This window comes from Colobus angolensis, unplaced genomic scaffold (assembly GCF_000951035.1).
Source record: "Colobus angolensis palliatus isolate OR3802 unplaced genomic scaffold, Cang.pa_1.0 Scaffold37, whole genome shotgun sequence".
Taxonomy (NCBI): Eukaryota; Metazoa; Chordata; class Mammalia; order Primates; family Cercopithecidae; genus Colobus; species Colobus angolensis.
The window spans coordinates 3,168,132-3,188,620 of record NW_012117043.1 but is presented as its reverse complement, the minus strand read 5'-3'; the positions used below and the strand labels follow the sequence as shown (position 1 = coordinate 3,188,620).

Genomic DNA, 20,489 nt, shown 5'->3' with positions numbered 1-20,489 from the left:
TCACACTGTCACCTGGGCTGGAGTGCAGTGGCATTATCTCGGCTCACTGCAACCTCCGCCTCCCAGGTTCAAGCAATTCTCCTGCTTCAGCCTCCTGAGTAGCTGGGATTACAGGTGCCTGCCACCATGCCCGACTGTATTTTTAGTAGAGATGGTGTTTCACCATGTTGGTCAGGCTGGTATCGAACTCCCGACCTTGTGATCAGCCTGCCTCGGCCGCCCAAACTGCTGGGATTACAGGCATGAGCCACTGCGACCAGCTGAAATAGAATATCTGAATAGATGTATAACAAGTAAAGATAGAATTTGTCATCAAAACACTTCCCCCACTTTTTTTTTTTTTTTTTTTGAGACAAAGTGTCACTCTCGCTCAGGCTGGAATGCAGTGATGTGATCTCAGCTCACTGCAACCTCTACCTCCCAGGTTCAAGTGATTCTCCTGCCTCAGCCTCATGATTAAATGGCTTCACTGGTGAATTCTACCAAAAATTTACAGAAGAATTAGCATTAATCTTTCATTAACTCTAGCAAAAAATGGAAGAGAATTTTTACCAATTCATTCTATGTGGCCAGTATTATCTGATACTAAAACAAGTAAAATACATTACAAGAAAAGAAGATTGTACAGCAATATTTCATATGACTATAGAAATAAAAGCCATTGACAGAATCAGCAACATACTAAAAGGATTATACACCATGACCAAGTAAGATTTACCCCAGCAATCCAAGATTGGTTCAACATGCTTTATAAAATCAGTTAATGTAATACACCATATTAACAGAAGACCAAAACCACATGATCTTCTCAAGATGCAAAAAAAAAAGCATAAAACAGTATTCAACACATTTTCATGATGAAAATACTCAACAAAGTTGGAATATAAGGTTACTTACTTAGCTTTAATGAGGTCATCTATGAAAAACTCACAGCTAACATCACACTTAATCGTAAAAGACTGAAATGTTTTTCCTAAGTTCAAGATCACAACAGTGATTTTCACTCTTACCACTTCTGTTCAATATTGTATTGGAGGTTCTAACCAGGGCAGTGAGACAAGGAAAAGAAAGAAAGGTATACAGATTGGAAAGGAAGAAGCAGAACTATTTTTATTTGCGAATGATATATTTCACACAGAAAATCCTAAGAAATCCATTTTTAAAATAGCAGAACTGATAGGTTCAGCAAGGTTTCAGGTTACAAGACCAATATTAAAAAAAAAATGACATTTTTATTCACTAGAGCCAAAAATCTAAAAATGAACTTAACAAAATTCCATTTAAAATAACATCAGAAAGAATAAAATACTTAGAAATATACTTAACTAAGGAGATGAAAGATCTATATATGGAAAACTGCAAAACATTATTGAATGAAAATTCTAAATAAATGGAAAGAATTCCATGTTCATGGATTAGAAGACTTATTGTTAAGATATCAGCACTCCCCTATATTGATATAGAGGTTAAATACAATACTAATCAAAATCCCAGCTGACTTTCTGGCAGAAATTGAGAAGCTGATTCTAAAATTATTATGGAAAGGCAAGGAACCCAGAACAGTCAAAATAATCTTGAAAAAGAAGAACATACTAGGAGAACAAACAGTTTTCTATTTCAAACTTATTACAAAGCCACACTAATCAAGACTATGTTGTACTGGCATCAAGACAGATGTATAGATCAATGGGTAGAATTGAGGGTCCATAAACAAATTCATACATCTACAGTGAATTGGTTTTTGACAGGAGTGCCAAGACAACTCAAAGAAAGAATAGTCTTTTCACCAGATGGTGTTGGGACAACTGGATATGTGCAAATAATGAAATTACACTCCTACCTCATACCACATACAAAAGTTAACTCAAAGTGGATCAAAGACAGAAAAAGGTGAAAACAGGTATAAATTTTCTTGACCTTGTATTAGGCACTAGTTTCTCAGATCTGCTATCAGAAGCACAAGCAACCAAAGAAAAAGTAGATAAATTGGACTTTGTTATAGTTCAAATTTTTATTCTTCAATGGACAGTATCAAGAAATGGAAAAGACAACTCACATATGGAGAAAATATTTGCAAATCATGTGTAGCAGGATCTAGTATCCAGAATATATAAAGAACTCTTACAACTTAATAATAAAAAGACAAAATGGGCCATTAAAAAATGGACCAATAATTTGAACAGACTTCTCCAAAAAATGGCCAGTAAGCACATAAAAATGATGTTCAACATCATTGGTCATTAGGGAAATGCAAATCAAAGCCATAATGAAATATCATTTCACACTTCCTAGGGTAGATTTAATTTTAGAAGGGTATACAATAACAAGTGATGGTGAGGATGTGGAGATTTTGGAACCCTCATACATAGGAGGTGGGAATGTAAAATGTGCAGCTGCTTTGGAAGACAGTATGGCAGTGTTTGAAAAAGTTAAACATAGAATTACCATATGACTCACCAGTTCCACTTCTAGGTATATGCCCAAGAGAATAAAAAACATGTATTCATATAAAAACTTGTACCTGAATGTTTCTAGCAGCATTATTCATAGTAGCCAAAAAGTGGAAATATTAACTTATAAATAAAGTACTGAGAAATGATACAATATGAGTGAATCTTGAAAACATCACGTTCAGTGAAATATGCCAGATACAAAATACTACATATTGTATGATTCCACTTAAATGAAATGTCCAGAATCGGCAAATCTCTAAGGACAGAAAGATTAGTGGTTGCCAGAGGTAGTGGGGAATAATTGGGATAATTTGGAGTAACAGCTAGTGGGCACAGGGTTTCTTTTTGGGTGGTGAAAATGTTCTGGGATAGGTAAGTGGTATAGGTTATACAGCCTTGTAAATATACCAAAAACCATTGCATTGTATGTACACTTTAAAATTGTTTAATAATTATTAAAAAGTATGTTTTTATTTTTTAATGTATTTTTTAAAACTAGCAAATTGAATCCAAAAATCTATAAAAAGAATAATACACCATGACTAGGAATGCAAGGATGATTCAGTGTTTGAAAATGAACCAGTGTAATCTACCATATTAACAGTCAAAAGAAGAAAAACTACATGTTATGTCAATTGAATTTTAGAATATTTTTGACAAAATTAAATGTTTATTCATGATTTTTAAAACTCATCAAACTAGTAAAAAGGACCTTTACATAAAACCTACAATTATTTATAATACTTAAGGTTAAAAAAAAAACCAAAGGGTCTATGTGGTTAAGAAAGATCTTAGAAAATATTTTCTGTAATTTTCTTGAGTGTAAAATAAAATACAACATTTTGGATGTAAGTTATCTGTATTTGGCAAAAGTAGGGAATTTTTAATACATATTCTTTGTTACATTGTATTGGATAGCTTCTATAACTTTTCTCCTAATAACAAATTGTTTAAAAGAATCTATAAAATTGATTTTTTTCCAATTATCTGTCTGTCCCACTGGAAAACTGGATTTATTTCCGATGTTATAATTATTTGATTTTCTCCCTATTTTTTTCTAGATGTATTCGACACCAAAATGATTGGGGAGCTCTTATTCTAGTGGATGATCGCTTTAGGAATAACCCAAGTCGCTATATATCTGGTAAGATCTCAACTGGGCTTAGAGTAAAAACTAGTAACAATCTTCATATTTTTATCGTGGTAAAAAACACATAACATGAGCTCTACCATCTTATTAAGTGCACAGTACAATATTAACTATAAGCACAGTATTTCACAGTAGATATCTAGAACTTTTAAATCTTACATAACTGAAACTTAACACTGACTGAACAGCAATGCCCCATTTCCCTCTCCCCCCATCCCCTGGCAACCACCGCTACACTTTCTGCTTCTATTAGTTTGACTACTTTAGATACCTCATATAAATTGAATTATGCAGTATTTGTCCTTCTGTAACTGGCTCATTTCAGTTAGCATAATGTCCTCAAGGTTCATCTATGTTATAGTATCTGACAGGATTTCCTTCTTTTCAATGACTGTTTAATATTTTATTTTATGTATACATTATACCATATTTTCTTTATCCATTCATCTGTCAGTAGACATTTAGGTTGTTTCCACCTCATGGATATTGGGAACAATGCTGCAATGGACATGGGAATGCAGATATCTCTTCAAGATCCTGATTTCAGTTTTTTTGAATAAATACCAAGCGTAGGATTGGCGAATCATCATAGTTCTGAGTTTAATTTTTTGATTTGATGCTGTTCTTCACAGCAACTGCACCATTTAACATTCCCACCAATAGCACACAAGGGTTCCAATTTCTCCATATCCTCCTTAATGCTTATTTCCTTTTTTCTTCTTTCTCTTTTTTAAATTTCATAATGGCTATCCTACCAGGTATGATGTGATAGCACCTTGTGGATTTGATTTGCATTTCTCTGATGATTAGGGATGTTAAGCATCTTTTCTATACCTGTTGGCCAAATCATACGTCTTCTTTGGAGAAACATCTTTTCGTTTGCTCATTTTTTAATTGAGTTATTTGGATTTCTTTGCATATCTGTTTTTTTGGTTTGGTTTTTGGTGTGTGTGTTTTTTTTGGTTTGTTTTTGTTTTTGAGACAGAGTCTCGCTCTGTCGCCCAGGCTGGAGTGCAGTGGCACAATCTCTGCTCACTGCAAGCTCCGTCACCTCCTGGGTCCATGCCATTCTCCTGCCTTAGCCTCCTGAGAAGCTGGGACTACAGGTACCAGCCACCACGCCCAGCTAATCTTTTTACATTTTTAGTAGAGATGGGGTTTCACTGTTTTCACCAGGATGGTCTCGATCTCCTGACCTCGTGATCCGCCCACCTTGGCCTCCCAAAGTGCTGAGATTACAGGCGTGAGCCACCGTGCCCGGCCTTGATGTGTTTTTTTGTTTGTTTGTTTGTTATTGAGATATAGGAGTTTCTTATATATTTTGGAGATTAACTCCTTATCAGATATATGCCTTGCAAATATTTTCTTCCATTCTGTAGGTTGCCTTTTGACTCAGCTGATTATTTACTTTGCTGCACAGAAGTTTTTTAGTTTAACATGGTCCTCCTTGTCGAATTTTGCTTTTATTGCCTGTGTTTTTGGTGTCATATCCAAACAATCGTTGCCAACACCAAGACTGGATAATTTATAAAGATAAGAGGTTTATTTGGCTTATGGTTCTGCAGGCTGTACAAGAATCCTGGCACCAGCATCTCTTCTAATGAGGGCCTCAGAAAGTCTACAATCATAGCAGAAGGTGAAGGGAAAGCAAATGCATCACATGGTGAGAGAGGGAGCAAGAGAGAGGAGAGGAGGTGCGAGGCTCTTTTTAACAATCAGATCTCATGTGAACTAATTAGAGTAAGAGCTCACTCATTACCATGGAGAGGGCACCAAGCCTTTCATGAGGGCTCTGTCCCCATGACCCACACACCTCCCAGTAGGCCCCACCTGTGACACTGGGGAACACATTTCAACATGAGCTTTGGAGGAAACAAATAACCAAAGCGTATCAATCCCCATTGACAGCCTGTTGAAGATCCGTTGACCATACATGGGTAGATCTGCTTCTGGGCTCTCTATTATGTTCCATTGGTTTATATGGTTTTCTTTATGCCAGTACCATACTTTTTTGACTACTACAGCTGTGTAATGTATTTTAGAGAATCAGGAAGTATGATGCCTGCAGCTTTTATCTTTTTTCTCAAGATTCTTTTGCCTATTTGTGGTCCTTTGTCATTTCATATGAATTTAGATTGCGGCTGGGCATGGTGGCTCATGCCTGTAATCCCAGCACTTTGAGAAGCCAAGGCAGGTGGATCACAAGGTCAGGAGTTCGAGACCAGCCTGGCCAACATGGTGAAACCCCATCTCTACTGAAAATACAAAAATTAGCTGGGTGCAGTGGTGGGTACCTGTAATCCCAAATATTCGGGAGGCTGAGGCAGGAGAATGGCTTGAAACTGTGAAGCGGAGGTTGCCAAGACCGCGCCATTGCACTCTAGGCTGGGTGACAGAGTAAGACTCTGTCTCAAAAAAAAAAAAAAAAAAAAAGAGATTGCTTTCAGTAGTATGGACATTCTGACAATATTAGGTGTTCCAATCTGTGAACATGGGCTGTCTTTCCATTTATTTGTGTTATCTTTATTGTTTTTCAGCAATGTTTTATAATTTTCAGTGTACAGGTTTTTTGCCTCCTTAGTTGTTTATTCCTAGGTATTTTATTATTTTTGATGCTATCATAAATGGGATTGTTTTCTTAAATTCCTCTTTTGATTGTTTTTAGTGTATAGAATTGCAAGTGATTTTTGTACATTGATTTTTGTATTCTGCAGCTTTGTTTTTATACTGATTTGTTTATTATATTTGTTATAATAAGTACACTGATTTGTTTATTAGTCCTAACAGGTTTTTTTTCAATCTTTAGGATTTTCTACATAAAAGATCATGTCATCTGCAAGGAGAGATGATTTTACTTTATTCTCTTTCAATTTGGATTCCTTTTATTTCATTTTCTTGCTTAATAGTCTGGCTAGGACTCTTAGTACAAAGCTAAATAGAAGTAGTGAGAATGAACATCCTTGCTTTGTTCCTGGTCTTAAAAGCTTTTCTTTTTTAAACTTTTTGAAGAAACATGCTTTAATTCCTTTCCCATTTTTCTTTTGCATACCTTCTATAGATATTTCCTTTGTGGTTACATGGGTCTTACATAAAACATAGTCATAACAATATTTTCAGCTAACAACTTAATTTCAGTTGTATAAAAAACTCTACACTTTTACTTTTCCCCATCACATTTTATGATTAAAGTCACAAATTATACCCTTTTATATAGTGTATCCACTAACATAATATTATAGTTATTTTCATACTTTGTCTTTTAACTTCTGTATAGAATTAAACATTATTTATGTATCACTGTTGTTATATTAAAGTATTCTGTATTTGTGTACACTTTTAACTTCATGAGCAAACTTTATGCTTTTGTGTTGCTGTTTAGCAGGCTTCCTTTAGCATATCTTGCAAGGAAAGTTTAATGGTGAAGTCCCTCAGCTTTTGCTTATCTCGAAAAGTTTTTACCTCTTATTCATTTTGATAGATGGCTTTACCAGATATAATATCCTTCACTGGCAGGTTTTTTCTTTCAGCACTTTAAACATGTCATCCCACTTCCTTATGGCATGCAAGATGTCACCTGAGAAATCTTTCTCTTTTTTTGGAGACAGGGTGTTACTCTGCCACCCAGGCAGGAGTGCAGTGGCGTGATCATGACTCACTGCAGCCTCAGCCTCCCAGGCTCAAGTGATCCTCCCACCTCAACCTCCTGAGTAGCTGGGACTACAGTCTTGCACCACCAGACCTGGCTAATTAAAAAAAATTTTTTTTTAGAGATGGAGACTCACTATGTTGCCCAGACTAATCTCAAACTCTTTGGCTGAAGCAATTCTCCTACCTCTGCCTCCCAAAGTGTTGGGATTATAGGCATGAGCCTTCATGCCCAGCCTGTTAACTGTCTTATGTGACTTCATTTGTATATGACAAGTTGCTTTTCTCTTGCTGTTTTCAAATTTCTATTTTTTTCTTTGACTTTTGACACTTTGATTATAAAGTGTCTTGGTACAGACTTTTGGGTTCATTCTGTTCGGGTTCTCTGGGCTTCATGTATTTGGGTATCATTTTCCTCCCCCCAGATTTATTAAGTTTTCGGTCATTATTTCTATAAATAAGTTTTCTTCTCCTTTCCCTCTTTCTCTTTCTAGGACTCCCAGAATGTGTATATTGGTCAGCTTTGATGGCGTCCCATCAATGAAGTCATAAGGCTTCACTTTTTTTTCCATTTTGCTTTTTCCTTTTTGCTTCCCTGACTGGATGATTTCAAATGACTTGCCTTCAAATTTCCTGATTCTGAGCACTTTGAGAGACTGAGGCTGGTGGATCACTTGAGGTCAGGAGTTAGAGACCAGCCTGGCCAACATGGTGAAACCCCATCTCTATTAAAAATAGGAAAATTAGCCGGGTGTGGTGGTACATACCTGTAGTCCCAGCTACTTCAGAGGCTGAGGCAGGAGAATCGCTTGAGTCCAGGAGGCGGAGGTTTCAGTGAGCCAAGATTGTGCCACTGCACTCGAGCCTGGGCAACAGAGCGAGACTGTCTCAAAAAATAAATAAAATAAAATAAAATAAAATAAACAAATTTCCTGATTCTTCCTTCTGCTTGATCAAGTTTGCTGATGAACTCCTCTAGTGAATTTTTCAGTTCAGTTATTGTATTTTTAGCTCCAAAATCTGTCTAGTTCTTTTTTGTATTCTTTATCTTTGTTGAAATTCTCCTTTTTTTCTATATTATTTTCTTGAACTTGTGAGCATCACTTTGACAGTTATTTTAAATTCCTTGCCAGGTAATTCATATACCTCTTTTTTTGGGGGTTGGTTTCTAGAGATTTATTTTGTTCCTTTGATAGGGTTATTTTTTCTTGTTTCTTGTAACCTTGTATGATATCCACACATTTGAAAAAAGAGTGTTTACTGACTGGTTTTGTACAGGGAAAGACCTCCACTATCAGCCCAGGCAGGCATTCTGGGAGCCTCTTAAACCTTTTCCATGGATCTCTCTTCTTTGGACTTGTCTGTAAATTCCTTATTAGAAATATTTGCTGGTTTTTTGTTTTTGTTTTGTTTTGTTTTTGTTTTTTTGGTCAGGGTCTCACTCTGTCACCCATGTTGGAGTGCAGTGGTACAATCTCAGCTCACTACAACCTCGGCCTCCTGGGTTCAAGGAATCCTTCCACCTCAGTCTCCCAAGTAACTGGGACCACAGGTGTACACCACTATATCCAGCTAATTCTTGTATTTTTTGTAGACATGGGGTTTCACCACGTTGTCCACACTGGTCTCAAACTCCTGGGCCCAAGTCATCTGCCTGCCTCGGCCTCTCAGTGCGGGGATTACAGGCATGAGCCAACACACCCAACTCTCTTTTGTTCTTAGTAGATTCCAAGCATATAGAGTATGCTAGGTCAGTCAGTGCTCTATGACAAGCAAGACAGAAACAGTCCCTAGACAGCTCCTTGAAAAGCCAGGATGCTGGATGCACACTCCAGGCTTTTCTGTACCCCTGAGGGAGTGGCCATCAAACTGTATGGTCCTCTGTTGCACTGTGGTTTCTGTGGAGCAGAAACTTGCTGCACAGCGCTTTTGTTCTCAGTGGTCCCTGGGCATGTAGGGTATGCCAGCTCATGTCAGCTCTTCAATACAGGTAAGATAGAAGCCAGTCCCTCGGGCAGCCTCCCAGAAAAAGACGTAAGGTTCAGTTTTCTCTTTTCTCTCCAGGGAGAAGAAACTAGGAGCTAACTCCCAATCCCATGGTACTATTCTGAAGTGGGGACCATGATGAGAGGGTGCCACAAATTTTCCTCCCCGCTTTGATGCAGCCAGTAGTATAATTTTTTTCTCACTTGATGGTTTCATCCAACAGTAAACAGTTTTCAGAGTCAATACCAGGAGTTATTATTAAAGAGCCATGGGATACATGTGTATCTCTATTATTACCTTTTAGCTTAAAAAAGTTCATTTTATTATGATAAAGAGATGTTAAATTTTGTTTTGCATTAGCCATGTGTGGGTGTGGACTCTACCTTTTCAATTTCAGAGCTTAATTACTGCATTTGGTTTGATATTAAAACATAAAGCAGAAAACATCGCTTTGTTTGTTTTATCTTCCCTTTCCACATGAAGTGTGCAGTAGCATAGGTCAGACAGTAACTAAAGGCAAAAATGCTAAGTGCTGGTATCTAGTCAGCAGGTGGAGCTCAGATTCTTTCAAGGTTTCAAAAGCAGACAATGATATTTTACATTGAAAAGGCTTTCTTTGATTATAAAAAGGTTGAAATGAAAAGGTAAACATAGTACTAAAATTCTTATTTTTATTTACTTATTTCTTTTTAGAGACAAGTCTTACTCTGTTGCCCAGGCTGGAGTGCGGTGATGTGATCATAATTCACTGCAACCTCGAACTCCTGGCCTCAAGCAATCTTCCCACCTCAGCCTCCCAAAATGCCTGGATTATACGTGTGAGCCACCACACTCAGCCTAAAAATTTTCAGTTTTAGAGAATTTCACTTTTTTTTTTTTTTTTTTTTTTTGAGACAGAGTCGCGCTCTGTCGCCCAGGCTGGAGTGCAGTGGCCGGATCTCAGCTCACTGCAAGCTCCGCCTCTCGGGTTTACGCCATTCTCCTGCCTCAGCCTCCCGAGTAGCTGGGACTACAGGCGCCCGCCACCTCGTCCGGCTAGTGTTTTTGTATTTTTTAGTAGAGACGGGGTTTCACCGTGTTCGCCAGGATGGTCTCGATCTCCTGACCTCGTGATCCGCCCGTCTCGGCCTCCCAAAGTGCTGGGATTACAGGCTTGAGCCACTGCGCCCGGCCAATTTCATATATTTTTATGGTCTAATCATATTCCCCAAACAAACAAAATGAAAAACTTCAAGGGAAACGGCTTATTTAAAATTTTTTTAGTTTTAAAATCTAGAACTTAAATTTTTACCCTATAGTGACTTTTAAAACTAATTCCTCCAAAAGAGGATGCTAGTTTTAGTAGTGTCAGCAGGGAATATTTATTTTGTAAAAGTCCAGATATCTGATTTTGTATTTCATTTGGAAGTACGCCATACTAGAAAACACCTTAAACTCTTAGGTTTCATTTTTATGCAGTTTTCACATGTCACAAGTCACATCATATCCTTTATAACTTGATTATATATATATATATTAAAAATAATTATATGATAAAATTCAGATGGCATGTGATTTGCCCATAAGACAGTGTTATTTATTTGACCTACAGAATAATTTTAATTTAAGATGTATTTGGAATTGGTGGAGGAAGGGAACAAAAAAACTTGAGACTGAATATTGAAATTATTTTTGCAAAAGGAGTAAAATTTAGAATATTAGAATGGAAAGTTGTATTGTTTACAAATTCTAGTTTCCCTACAAAAAAATAAGCAATTTGTGTGGGGAATTATGATGAAATTAAATTTGCCATATTCACCAGTTATTCTTAACCAGATAATATGTTTTCCCATCTCTGCCCTACTTCCACTGCCTCTTTTCTCTCTCCATTTGACAATTACTGTATATAAACAAAATGTTACTCATATGTTACTGATATATGAATGTTACTTTGTATGTTACTGATACATATGTAGTAAAATTGCTGAATTGCAGAAAAAACTTACGGAGAACCATTCTGTATATTCAAAATACAAATTAGATTACTTCACTAGAAAAAGCAAGTGTATTACCTTAGCATGTAATATTTTAATAACTAAGTAACCAAATTTTCCCCTGGGTTTACCTCTTTCTTTAGGACTTTCTAAATGGGTACGGCAGCAGATTCAGCACCATTCAACCTTTGAAAGTGCACTGGAGTCCTTGGCTGAATTTTCCAAAAAGCATCAAAAAGTTCTTAATGTATCCATAAAGGACAGAACGAATGTGCAGGACACTGAGTCCACACGTGAAGTGACCTCTTTAAAGTACAGTACCCCACCTTATTTATTGGAAGCAGCAAGTCATCTATCACCAGAAAATTTTGTGGAAGATGAAGCAAAGATGTGTGTCCAGGAACTGCAGTGTCCTAAAATTATTACTAAAAATTCACCTCTGCCAAGTGGCATTATCTCCAGAAAGGAGAAAAGTATGAAAAGTTCTTCCCATTTACCTTTGATAGAGAAGTCTTTCATTATATTTAGTGAAATGATATTTATTTGGGTATAGATTAATTTCCTTAAATATGGTGGTTTGTAATATAAGGTGTTATCATAAAGTAGTGAAACAGTATGGTGTACTGAATGGGAACAAACTTTTGTCAGGAGATCACAGCATATTTTCTGGTTTTCCACTAACTGGCTTTGCCACTTACTAGCTTTGTGATCATGAGCAAGTCATTTGACCTTTTTGAGTCATAATTGGGGGAAAAAAAAAATGCCTGCCTAGCTGTCCCTTCAGGTTGGGTTGTAAAGGTCAAAATTATAAATATCACAGCATTGTAAAGTACCATATAAGTGGGAGATGTTATTCTGATGGCTATATAAAAATTTGGCCTAATGTTTTATATAGATACTTCTATTCTATGTGAACTTCTTTTCCTATATAGATAGTTCTCATGAACTTATTTATTTTTAGGAGGTGAGAGACATTTATTTTAAGTGATGAAAAGTAATTTTTTTTTTTTTTTGAGACAGAGTCTTGCTCTGTCACCCAGGCTGGAGTGCAGTGGCACGATCTCTGCTCACTGCAAGCTCCGCCTCCTGGGTTCACGCCATTTTCCTGCCTCAGCCTCCTGAGTTGCTGGGACTATAGGCGCCCACCACCACGCCTGGCTAATTTTTTGTATTTTTAGTAGCGACCGGTTTTCACCGTGTTAGCCATGATGGTCTCGATCTCCTGACCTCATGATCCGCCCGCCTTGGCCTCCCAAAGTGCTGGGATTACAGGCGTGAGCCACCACACCCGGCAAAAAATAGTATTTTAAAATATTTTAGAAATAATCATCTGTATCAGATTGGCAAACTGTGGCCCATGGGCCAAATTTGGCCTGCTGCCTGTTTTTGTAAATAAAGTTTAATGAAATGTAGTCACGTCCATTTATTTACATATTGCAAACAACAGCAGAGTTGAGTATTTGTGTGTATTGCACTAGAACAGTGCAATTGAGTAGTCGCAATAGATACATTATGCCCCCAAACCCTAAATATTTCCTATCTGGCCTGTAACAGAAAATGTTTGCCAAACTCTGGTCTATACCATTGGATATAATTTCAGTTGTTTTAATTCATATATCCAAGGCAGGTGGGTCATCTGAGGTCAGGAGTTCAAGACCAGCCTGACCAGTGTGGTGAAACACCGTCTCTACTTAAAAAATACAAAAATTAGCTGGGCATGGAGGCAGCCGCCTGTAATCCCAGCTACTCAGGAGGCTGAGGCAGGAGAATCACTTGAACCCGGAGGTGGAGATTGCAGTGAGCCAGGATTGCGCCATTGCACTCCAGCCTGGACAACAAAAGTGAAACTCGGTCTCAAAAAAAAAGGAAAAAAATCAATTTTTAAACATTTATTTTGTAGTATATAAATACTACAAAATAGCAGTACAAAATTCACTATAAATAGTGAATTCAAGCTGATTAACCCGGTAATCAGAAACCTAGGTTCTAGTCTCAGTCTTCTTACTAACCAGTTTTATAACTTTGAGCAATTAACTTAGCCTTATGTCACTTTCCTTATTTATTAAATAAAAGAATTAGTCTAGGTAAGTTTTTCTCAGTCACTGGTTAGTGGATTTTCAAGGCAAATGTTTACAGCCTGTTCCCTCCTATGCTCAGCTCCCTTCCTCTTCCCTTTTACCCCTTCTTTCCTCATTCATTCTTGGGCTCCCTGGTGTGGAATTTGATAGTTTACCAGACAGCATTATAACTTGATCTAGGAAACACTAGAAACCTGAGATTTCTTTCAGAGTTAATATTCTGTTCCAAGATAAAAATCCACTAGTATTCGTTGGGGGTTCTAAGTTACGTATCCTATACAGTTATTTAGGCATTGCTAATAAATAATCATTTTAACCTAACATTTATGTTAGCTAGGAGCAGAAAGTTAAAGCTGTTAAATTCTTGTATTCTTAGATGATCCAGTATTGCTGGAAGAAGCAGTGAAAACAGAAAAAATTGTGATTTCCAGATCTATAAGCCCAACTTTCAACAAACAAACAAAGAGAATAAGCTGGTCAAGCTTTAATTCTTTGGAACAGTATTTTACTGGTAAAATACCAAAGGCAACACCTGAGCTCGGGTCATCAGAGAATAGTGCCTCTAGTCCTCCCCGTTTCAAAACAGAAAAGATGGCAAGTAAAACTGTTTTGCCATTCACTGATAAATGTGAATCCTCAAATCTGACAGTAAACACATCGTTTGGATCATGCCCTCAATCAGAAACCATTATTTCATCATTAAAGATTGATGCCACCCTTACTAGAAAAAATCATTCTGAACATCCGCTCTGTTCTGAAGAAGCCCTGGATCCAGACATTGAACTGTCTCTAGTAAGTGAGGAAGATAAACAGTCCACTTCAAATAGAGATTTTGAAACAGAAGCAGAAGATGAATCTATCTATTTTACACCTGAACTTTATGATCCTGAAGATACAGATGAAGAAAAAAATGACCTAGCCGAAACTGATGGAGGAAATAGATTGGCTAACAATTCAGATTGCATTTTAGCTAAAGACCTTTTTGGAATTAGACCTATAAAAGAAGGAGATTCAGCCAGAGAAGTGAAAGCTGAGGATTGCACAGATACAAAGTTGAATGGAATTCTGCATATTGAAGAAAGTAAAATTGATGACATTGATGGTAAAAACAACTTTGATAAATGAACTGGAACTGGGAAAAACTCATGAAATAGAAATAAAGAACTTTAAACCGTCTCCTTCCAAAACTAAAGGCGTGTTTCCTGGTTTTAAGTAATAATACTTAACTCTCAAGCAAAGTAAAAATATGTCATCATGCTTATGTTAAACTCTGTTGTAAGTAATGTGTACATCGAATAAGTGGCATACTTTTTAAAAAACTTTTATGTTCAGAAATGTAAATTTTATTATTCTTGAGTTTTGGTTTTTTTTTTTTTTTTTTGAGACGAAGTCTTGGTCTGTTTCCCAGGCTGGAATGCAGTGGCGTGCTCTTGGCTCACTGCAACCTCCACCTCCAGGTTCAAGCAATTCTCCTGCCTCAGCCTCCTGAGTAGCTGAGACTACAGGTGTGCACCACCATGCCCGGCTAGTTTTTAGCAGAGATGGGGTTTCACCATGTTGGCCAAGCTGGTCTCAAATTCTTGACCTAGTGATCTGCCCTTCTCTGCCTCCCGAAGTGCTGGGATTACAGGCATGAGCCACTGTGCCTGGCCTATTCTTGAGTTTTTATAAAGTAATTCATACAAAATATTGTCCTCAAATAAGTCTTCCTTAGCTAAATGCAATTTAAAATTATTCAAAGATATTTAGAGTTTCCTAGGGCACGTCTAGTTTCATGTAAATATTCATATTAGGTGGTTCTCTTCATCCATTTGTTTTCATACTGATACATAAAGATTAACAGCAGTCTAATCTAGTCACACCTCAGTCATATTTCACTATAGATTTTACCTCAGATCAGTCCGAGACATTTTTAGAGATCACCATTTGTCTTGAAAGGTTTATTTCGTTATTAAACTGCCTATTTATAAGGTATTAAGAGAAATTAAGAAAGTGGTATGCATTTTTAATTGAAATTGTTTTACATTATTTGTATAATAAGCCTAAAATCAAACATGTCATACACAAATTGATGTAAAGATATAAAATGCCAAATGAAGTATTCTAAATTTTCTGTTCTAATTATTTAGCTTCATCATAATTGTGGAAAAAAATACTAGATCCTGCTGAGTATTATATATTTTTCCTAGTGGATCAGTGAGTACCAAACACTAGATTAGAAGGTAATTTCTACATTGTTTGGAAAGGGTGAAACAATTTCTCCCCTCTGGTATTGTTCTAGCATAAGCTTTAGTTATGCAATGACTAAGAAAAATTTATATGTAAATTTGATAAGCAAACCCACATTTATAGCTGCAGCCAAAATATGTTTCCTTAGAGCACAGTAATCCTTTCTGTGAATTTTGATCTTGTTTGTGTTTTTATGAATGAAACTGTGTCTAATCAAAAATGATTATAAAAGATGCTCATCTCTGACATCATTCCAGAAATACATTCATTGATCTTTTTTTAAGAAACATGTGTTATTCACTGGGCATTAGGACTTTTTGTGAGTAATTTGAATTGAAATTTTATGAGCTATCCAAGAATTTTGTATGGTCTATTATTTTCAAGTCATAATTTCCAGTAAGGATTTATTTTACATTTCATTTGGATAAATGAATTATTATACAGGCATGTGTTTGCTTTCATTTTGAGATATTTAGATTTTTACAGCTTGTTTTTATAGCATTTGATGTTACAACTCTAAGCATAGTTCCAAGACATTTAAAATTAGCCAGGTGACAATTTACCAGTTAAAGAATTTAGAATATATTAGATCCCATCTAGTATTATATATTTTTTCTAGTTGATTATTGAGCAGTAAGTACCAAATACTAGATTAGAAGGTAATTTTTATGTTGTTTTGAAAGGGTGAAACAACTTTTCTCCACTGGTATTATTATTAAACCACAGATAGGGATAGTAGGGTAGTGAAACGAATAAATACCTGGTAGAAGACAAGAGACTTGGGCTCTACACCTGGCTCTGCCACTAATTTGCTAAGTCATATTGGCAATCACCACACCCTTCAGGGAATTAGTTTCATCTGTAAAATGTAGCGGTTAGTACTATAAAATCATAGAAATTTCTTTGTGCTTTAAGAATCTACAAAGGAATGTCTGTTGATATTCTGAGTCGATTTTCATTTGCTTTTGTTCCAGAACGCCTAAAATAAAGCATATTATTTCATAGAAAAGGTAAAGTGGCTCTTACTCATTTACATTTAGGGAACGATGGTGATGTGGTCTGGCTGTGTCCCCACCCAGATCTCATCTTGAATTGTAGTTCCCATAATCCCCATGTGTTGTGGGAGGGACCCAGGGGGAGGTAATTGAATCAGGGGGAGTGGTTACCCTCAGTGAGTTCTTATGAGACCTGATGATTTTATAAGGAGGTTTTCCCTGCTTCACTCTCATTCTTCCCTCCTGCTGCCTGTGAAAAGGTGCCTTCCACCATGATTGTAAGTTTCCTGAAGCCTCCCCAGTCATGCGGAACCGTGAGTCAATTAAACCTCTTTCCTTTATAAATTACCCAGTCTTGGATATGACTTTATTAGCAGCATGAGAACAGACTGACACAGATGGTATGAATATGTGCATAATAACTTGGAAAGCTAGATATTTATTTTCACAATGCTACAATTAAAACATTTTGAGGACTTTTGAAATTACCTTTAGAATTGGTAAACTACATGAGAAAATTAAGCATATTATTTTATGGTCATATCTTAGTGTTATTACCCAACTTCATCTCAAATACTTTTCCCTTTCCCTAGCTAGATATGTTTTTGTTTGTTTGGTTTACATAGTCTTGCTCTGTCGCCCAGGCCGGAGTGCAATGGCACGATCTTGGCTCACTGCAACCTCTGCCTCCCAGGTTCAAGCGGTTCCCATGTCTCAGCCTCCTGAGTAGCTGGGATTACAGGTGCACACCACTGCACCTGGCTAATTTTTTTTTTTTTTTTTTTAGTACAGACGGGGTTTCACCATGTTGGCCAGGCTGGTCTCAAACTCCTGACCTCAAGTAATCTGCCCACCTCCTCCTCCCAAAGTGCTGGGATTACAGTCATGAGACACCATGCCTGGCCTAGATATTTTTCATTCTTTCCAAAATTTAATTCTCCCTGAAGCTAAAAATTTTCATTACTAAGAATGTACATAGAGCTGTGTCACAAGCCTTTAGTAATTCCAAAAGGTGTTTCAAAAATTTTACACAATGATAATCACTGTTGAAACAGGTGTATATTCCCCTCAGATCATGACTTGGACCAAGATGATATTCCAAGAAGTAAACTGGCCTAAATTTATAGTGTAGGATGTAGGCCATTGTCATTACTCATAACATACTTTTAAAAGAAATGTTTACAGAGTTAAATAAGTTAAAACATATAAATGCTTTTAAAAGAGCACCTGGTACATTGCAAGTTATTCATTATTAATTAGTAGGTAAACCATATATCTAGAGTGCACCCTTGCTCTATATGAAGCCTACACTAACTATAGATACATAGGTGATAGACTGACAATAAATAATTATTTGAGGAAAGAAAAATTATTTGGCTTTTTTTTAAGCTTTTGAGATATATAAGGTAGAGATTGTTTATCAAATAATTTATGTGACACATTCAATGCATATGAAATAGTTATCTAATACTGAATTTATTCAAGGATTGAAAGTATATAGAGCACACAGGCTGCAAACCAGGAAAACTACCAGTTAAAGAAAGGGCTTTATTCATGGAAGAAAGGTACAATGTAAAGAGTAGATGTTTCATGACTTGATTAGATTATTTAAAACTTTCTAGAATTATGTTATAAAACTATTACTGTGTTTCTATGCACTTAGTTATTACATGGTTTTAAATTTGGCACTGTTTCTAAGTTTCTGATCTTTCAATTCAAAACATTAATTTTAACAAAAAGCTTTCCCCCGTTATTTTTCTGCAACTGGAATTTTTTATATTGCTTTCCTATATTAAAACACATTTAGAATATTTAATTCTTTAGGGCTGCTTATAAAATTTCATGAAATCAAAGCACCTGTTGTATATTCACTTCAAAGACTGGTTATCATGGTCATCTCTAAGTGATGGCATTCTTTTTGTATTTGATTACCACACAATTATTCTTGCATATGCCTCTTTTAAACCTCAGATTTCTCAATGAGTTACACAAGAATTTAACCTTTATGAATTCTTGGTGGTTTATTATCTATTTCCATAGGCAAATGCAGTTAAATAGATAGTATTGATGAAAATTTTGATTATCAAAAAAAAAAAATTTTTAAGACCAGATCAAACAATGAATGTAAGAAAGCTAATACCTAATGTAAAATAACTGCAGAGCTATGAAACATACAATAAAGAACATCACTTCAGGAAATAGAAATTTGGAAAAGTGACCAAGGCGTATGATCCTCTAGCCTTAAATGATTTTCATGTCTTAAAAAAAAAAAAAAAAGAATTTTGTTTCTTAAGTTTCATTTGATAGAACCATTAGCTGCCTAGCTTCCTGTACTCCATAATGGAGCCTTGTTATAATATACATGGGATCTGAGCCAGTGGATCACCTTATTGGTAAGACCACCTTATAATGAGGTGCTTTCAGTAACTAAACCCTCTTGGACCAGGTCCAAAACAACCCATCTTACACCAAATTCCACTCTGTAATAAACAAGCTTCAATGTATTGCAAAGAAAACAAAAGCTATATGAAATTTACTGTTCCCAGAAATTAACCTTCGAAAACCCAATGGTAAATAGTGATTAAAAGGAATGTGTAACAAGGCATAATTAGGTAGGTAGACACTTTAGTACATTTTCTAATAACTGTATTTTCTTGGCTCAGTCTTCCTTTTTTTCGGGAATTTATATTATTTTGATTATCTTAATGCTTTCCTGAAAATTTCAACATTTCACATGAAAATACTTTACATTAATATTTATAGAATTCAATATTAAAGTTTGATTTGGCTCCTTGCTATTATAAAATACAAAATTGTACAAGTGGCATACCATTTCTGTAAACTAGGTGCCATCATCTTTTGTATGTGATTCATATATAGTTGAAAAGCTTTAAAAGTATTTAGTACTGGTTTGTTATTATTTTACATGCAGTATTGTCTTGGTATATTTTCCCTGTTTTTCTTTTTTTCCTGTATTTTTATTTTTTTGATTTGTTTATTTTTATTATACTTTAAGTTCTAGGGTATATGTGCACAACATGCAGGTTTGTTACATAGGTATACATGTGCCATGTTGGTTTGCTGCACCCATCAACTCATCATTTACATTAGGTATTACTCCTAATGCTATCCCTCCGCCAGGCCCCCACCCCCAGACAGGCCCCAGTGTGTGATGTTCCCCACCCTGCATCCAAGTGTTCTCATTGTTCAGTTCCCACCTATGAGTGAGAACACGTGGTGTTTGGTTTTCTGTCCTTGTGATAGTTTGCTCAGAGTGATGGTTTCCAGTTTCATCCATGTCCCTGCAAAGGACATGAACTCATCCTTTTTTATGGCTGCATACTATTCCATGGTGTGTATGTGCCACATTTTCTTTATCCAGTCTATCATTGATGGGCATTTGGGTTGGTTCCAAGTCTTTGCTATTGTGAATAGTGTGCAATAAACATATGTGTGCATGTGTCTTCATAGTAGCATGATTTATAATCTTTTAGGTATATACCCAGTAATGGGATCGCTGGGCCAAATGGTATTTGTAGTTTTCTAGATCCTTGAGGAATCACCATACTGTCTTCCACAATGGTTGAACTAATTTATACTCCCAACAGCGTAAAAGCGTTCCTATTTCTCCACATCCTCTCCAGCATCTGTTGTTTCCTGACTTTTTAATGATCACCATTCTAACTGGTGTGAGATGGTATCTCATGGTAGTTTCTATTTACATTTTTCTGATGACCAGTGGTGATGAGCATTTTTTTCATGTGTCTGTTGGCTGCATAAATGTCTTCTTTTGAGAAGTGTCTGTTCATATCCTTTGCCCACTTTTTGATGGGGTTTTTTTTTCTTGTAAATTTGTTTAAGTTCTTTGTAGATTCTAGATATTAGCCCTTTGTCAGATGGGTAGATTGCAAAAATTTTCTCCCATTCTGTAGGTTGCCTGTTCACTCTGATGGTAGTTTATTTTGCTGTTCTGAAGCTGT

The 20,489-nt window shown here is 36.2% G+C and overlaps 1 protein-coding gene across 2 annotated transcripts in view; it reads left to right on the top strand.

Annotated features, from left to right (window-relative positions):
• The window catches only part of BRIP1 (BRCA1 interacting protein C-terminal helicase 1), a 187,174-nt gene extending 170,657 nt beyond the window's left edge, over positions 1-16,517 (top strand). The window contains exons 18-20 of one of the 2 annotated variants that reach the window (XM_011953655.1): positions 3,515-3,597; positions 11,351-11,680; positions 13,662-16,517. In XM_011953655.1, the coding sequence (XP_011809045.1) occupies positions 3,515-3,597; positions 11,351-11,680; positions 13,662-14,410 (1,162 nt within the window). In that variant the 3' untranslated portion in view covers positions 14,411-16,517. The remainder of the gene's footprint in view (positions 1-3,514; positions 3,598-11,350; positions 11,681-13,661) is intronic. The other variant, XM_011953656.1, reaches the window with a different exon arrangement.
• The last annotated feature ends 3,972 nt before the right edge of the window (positions 16,518-20,489 follow it).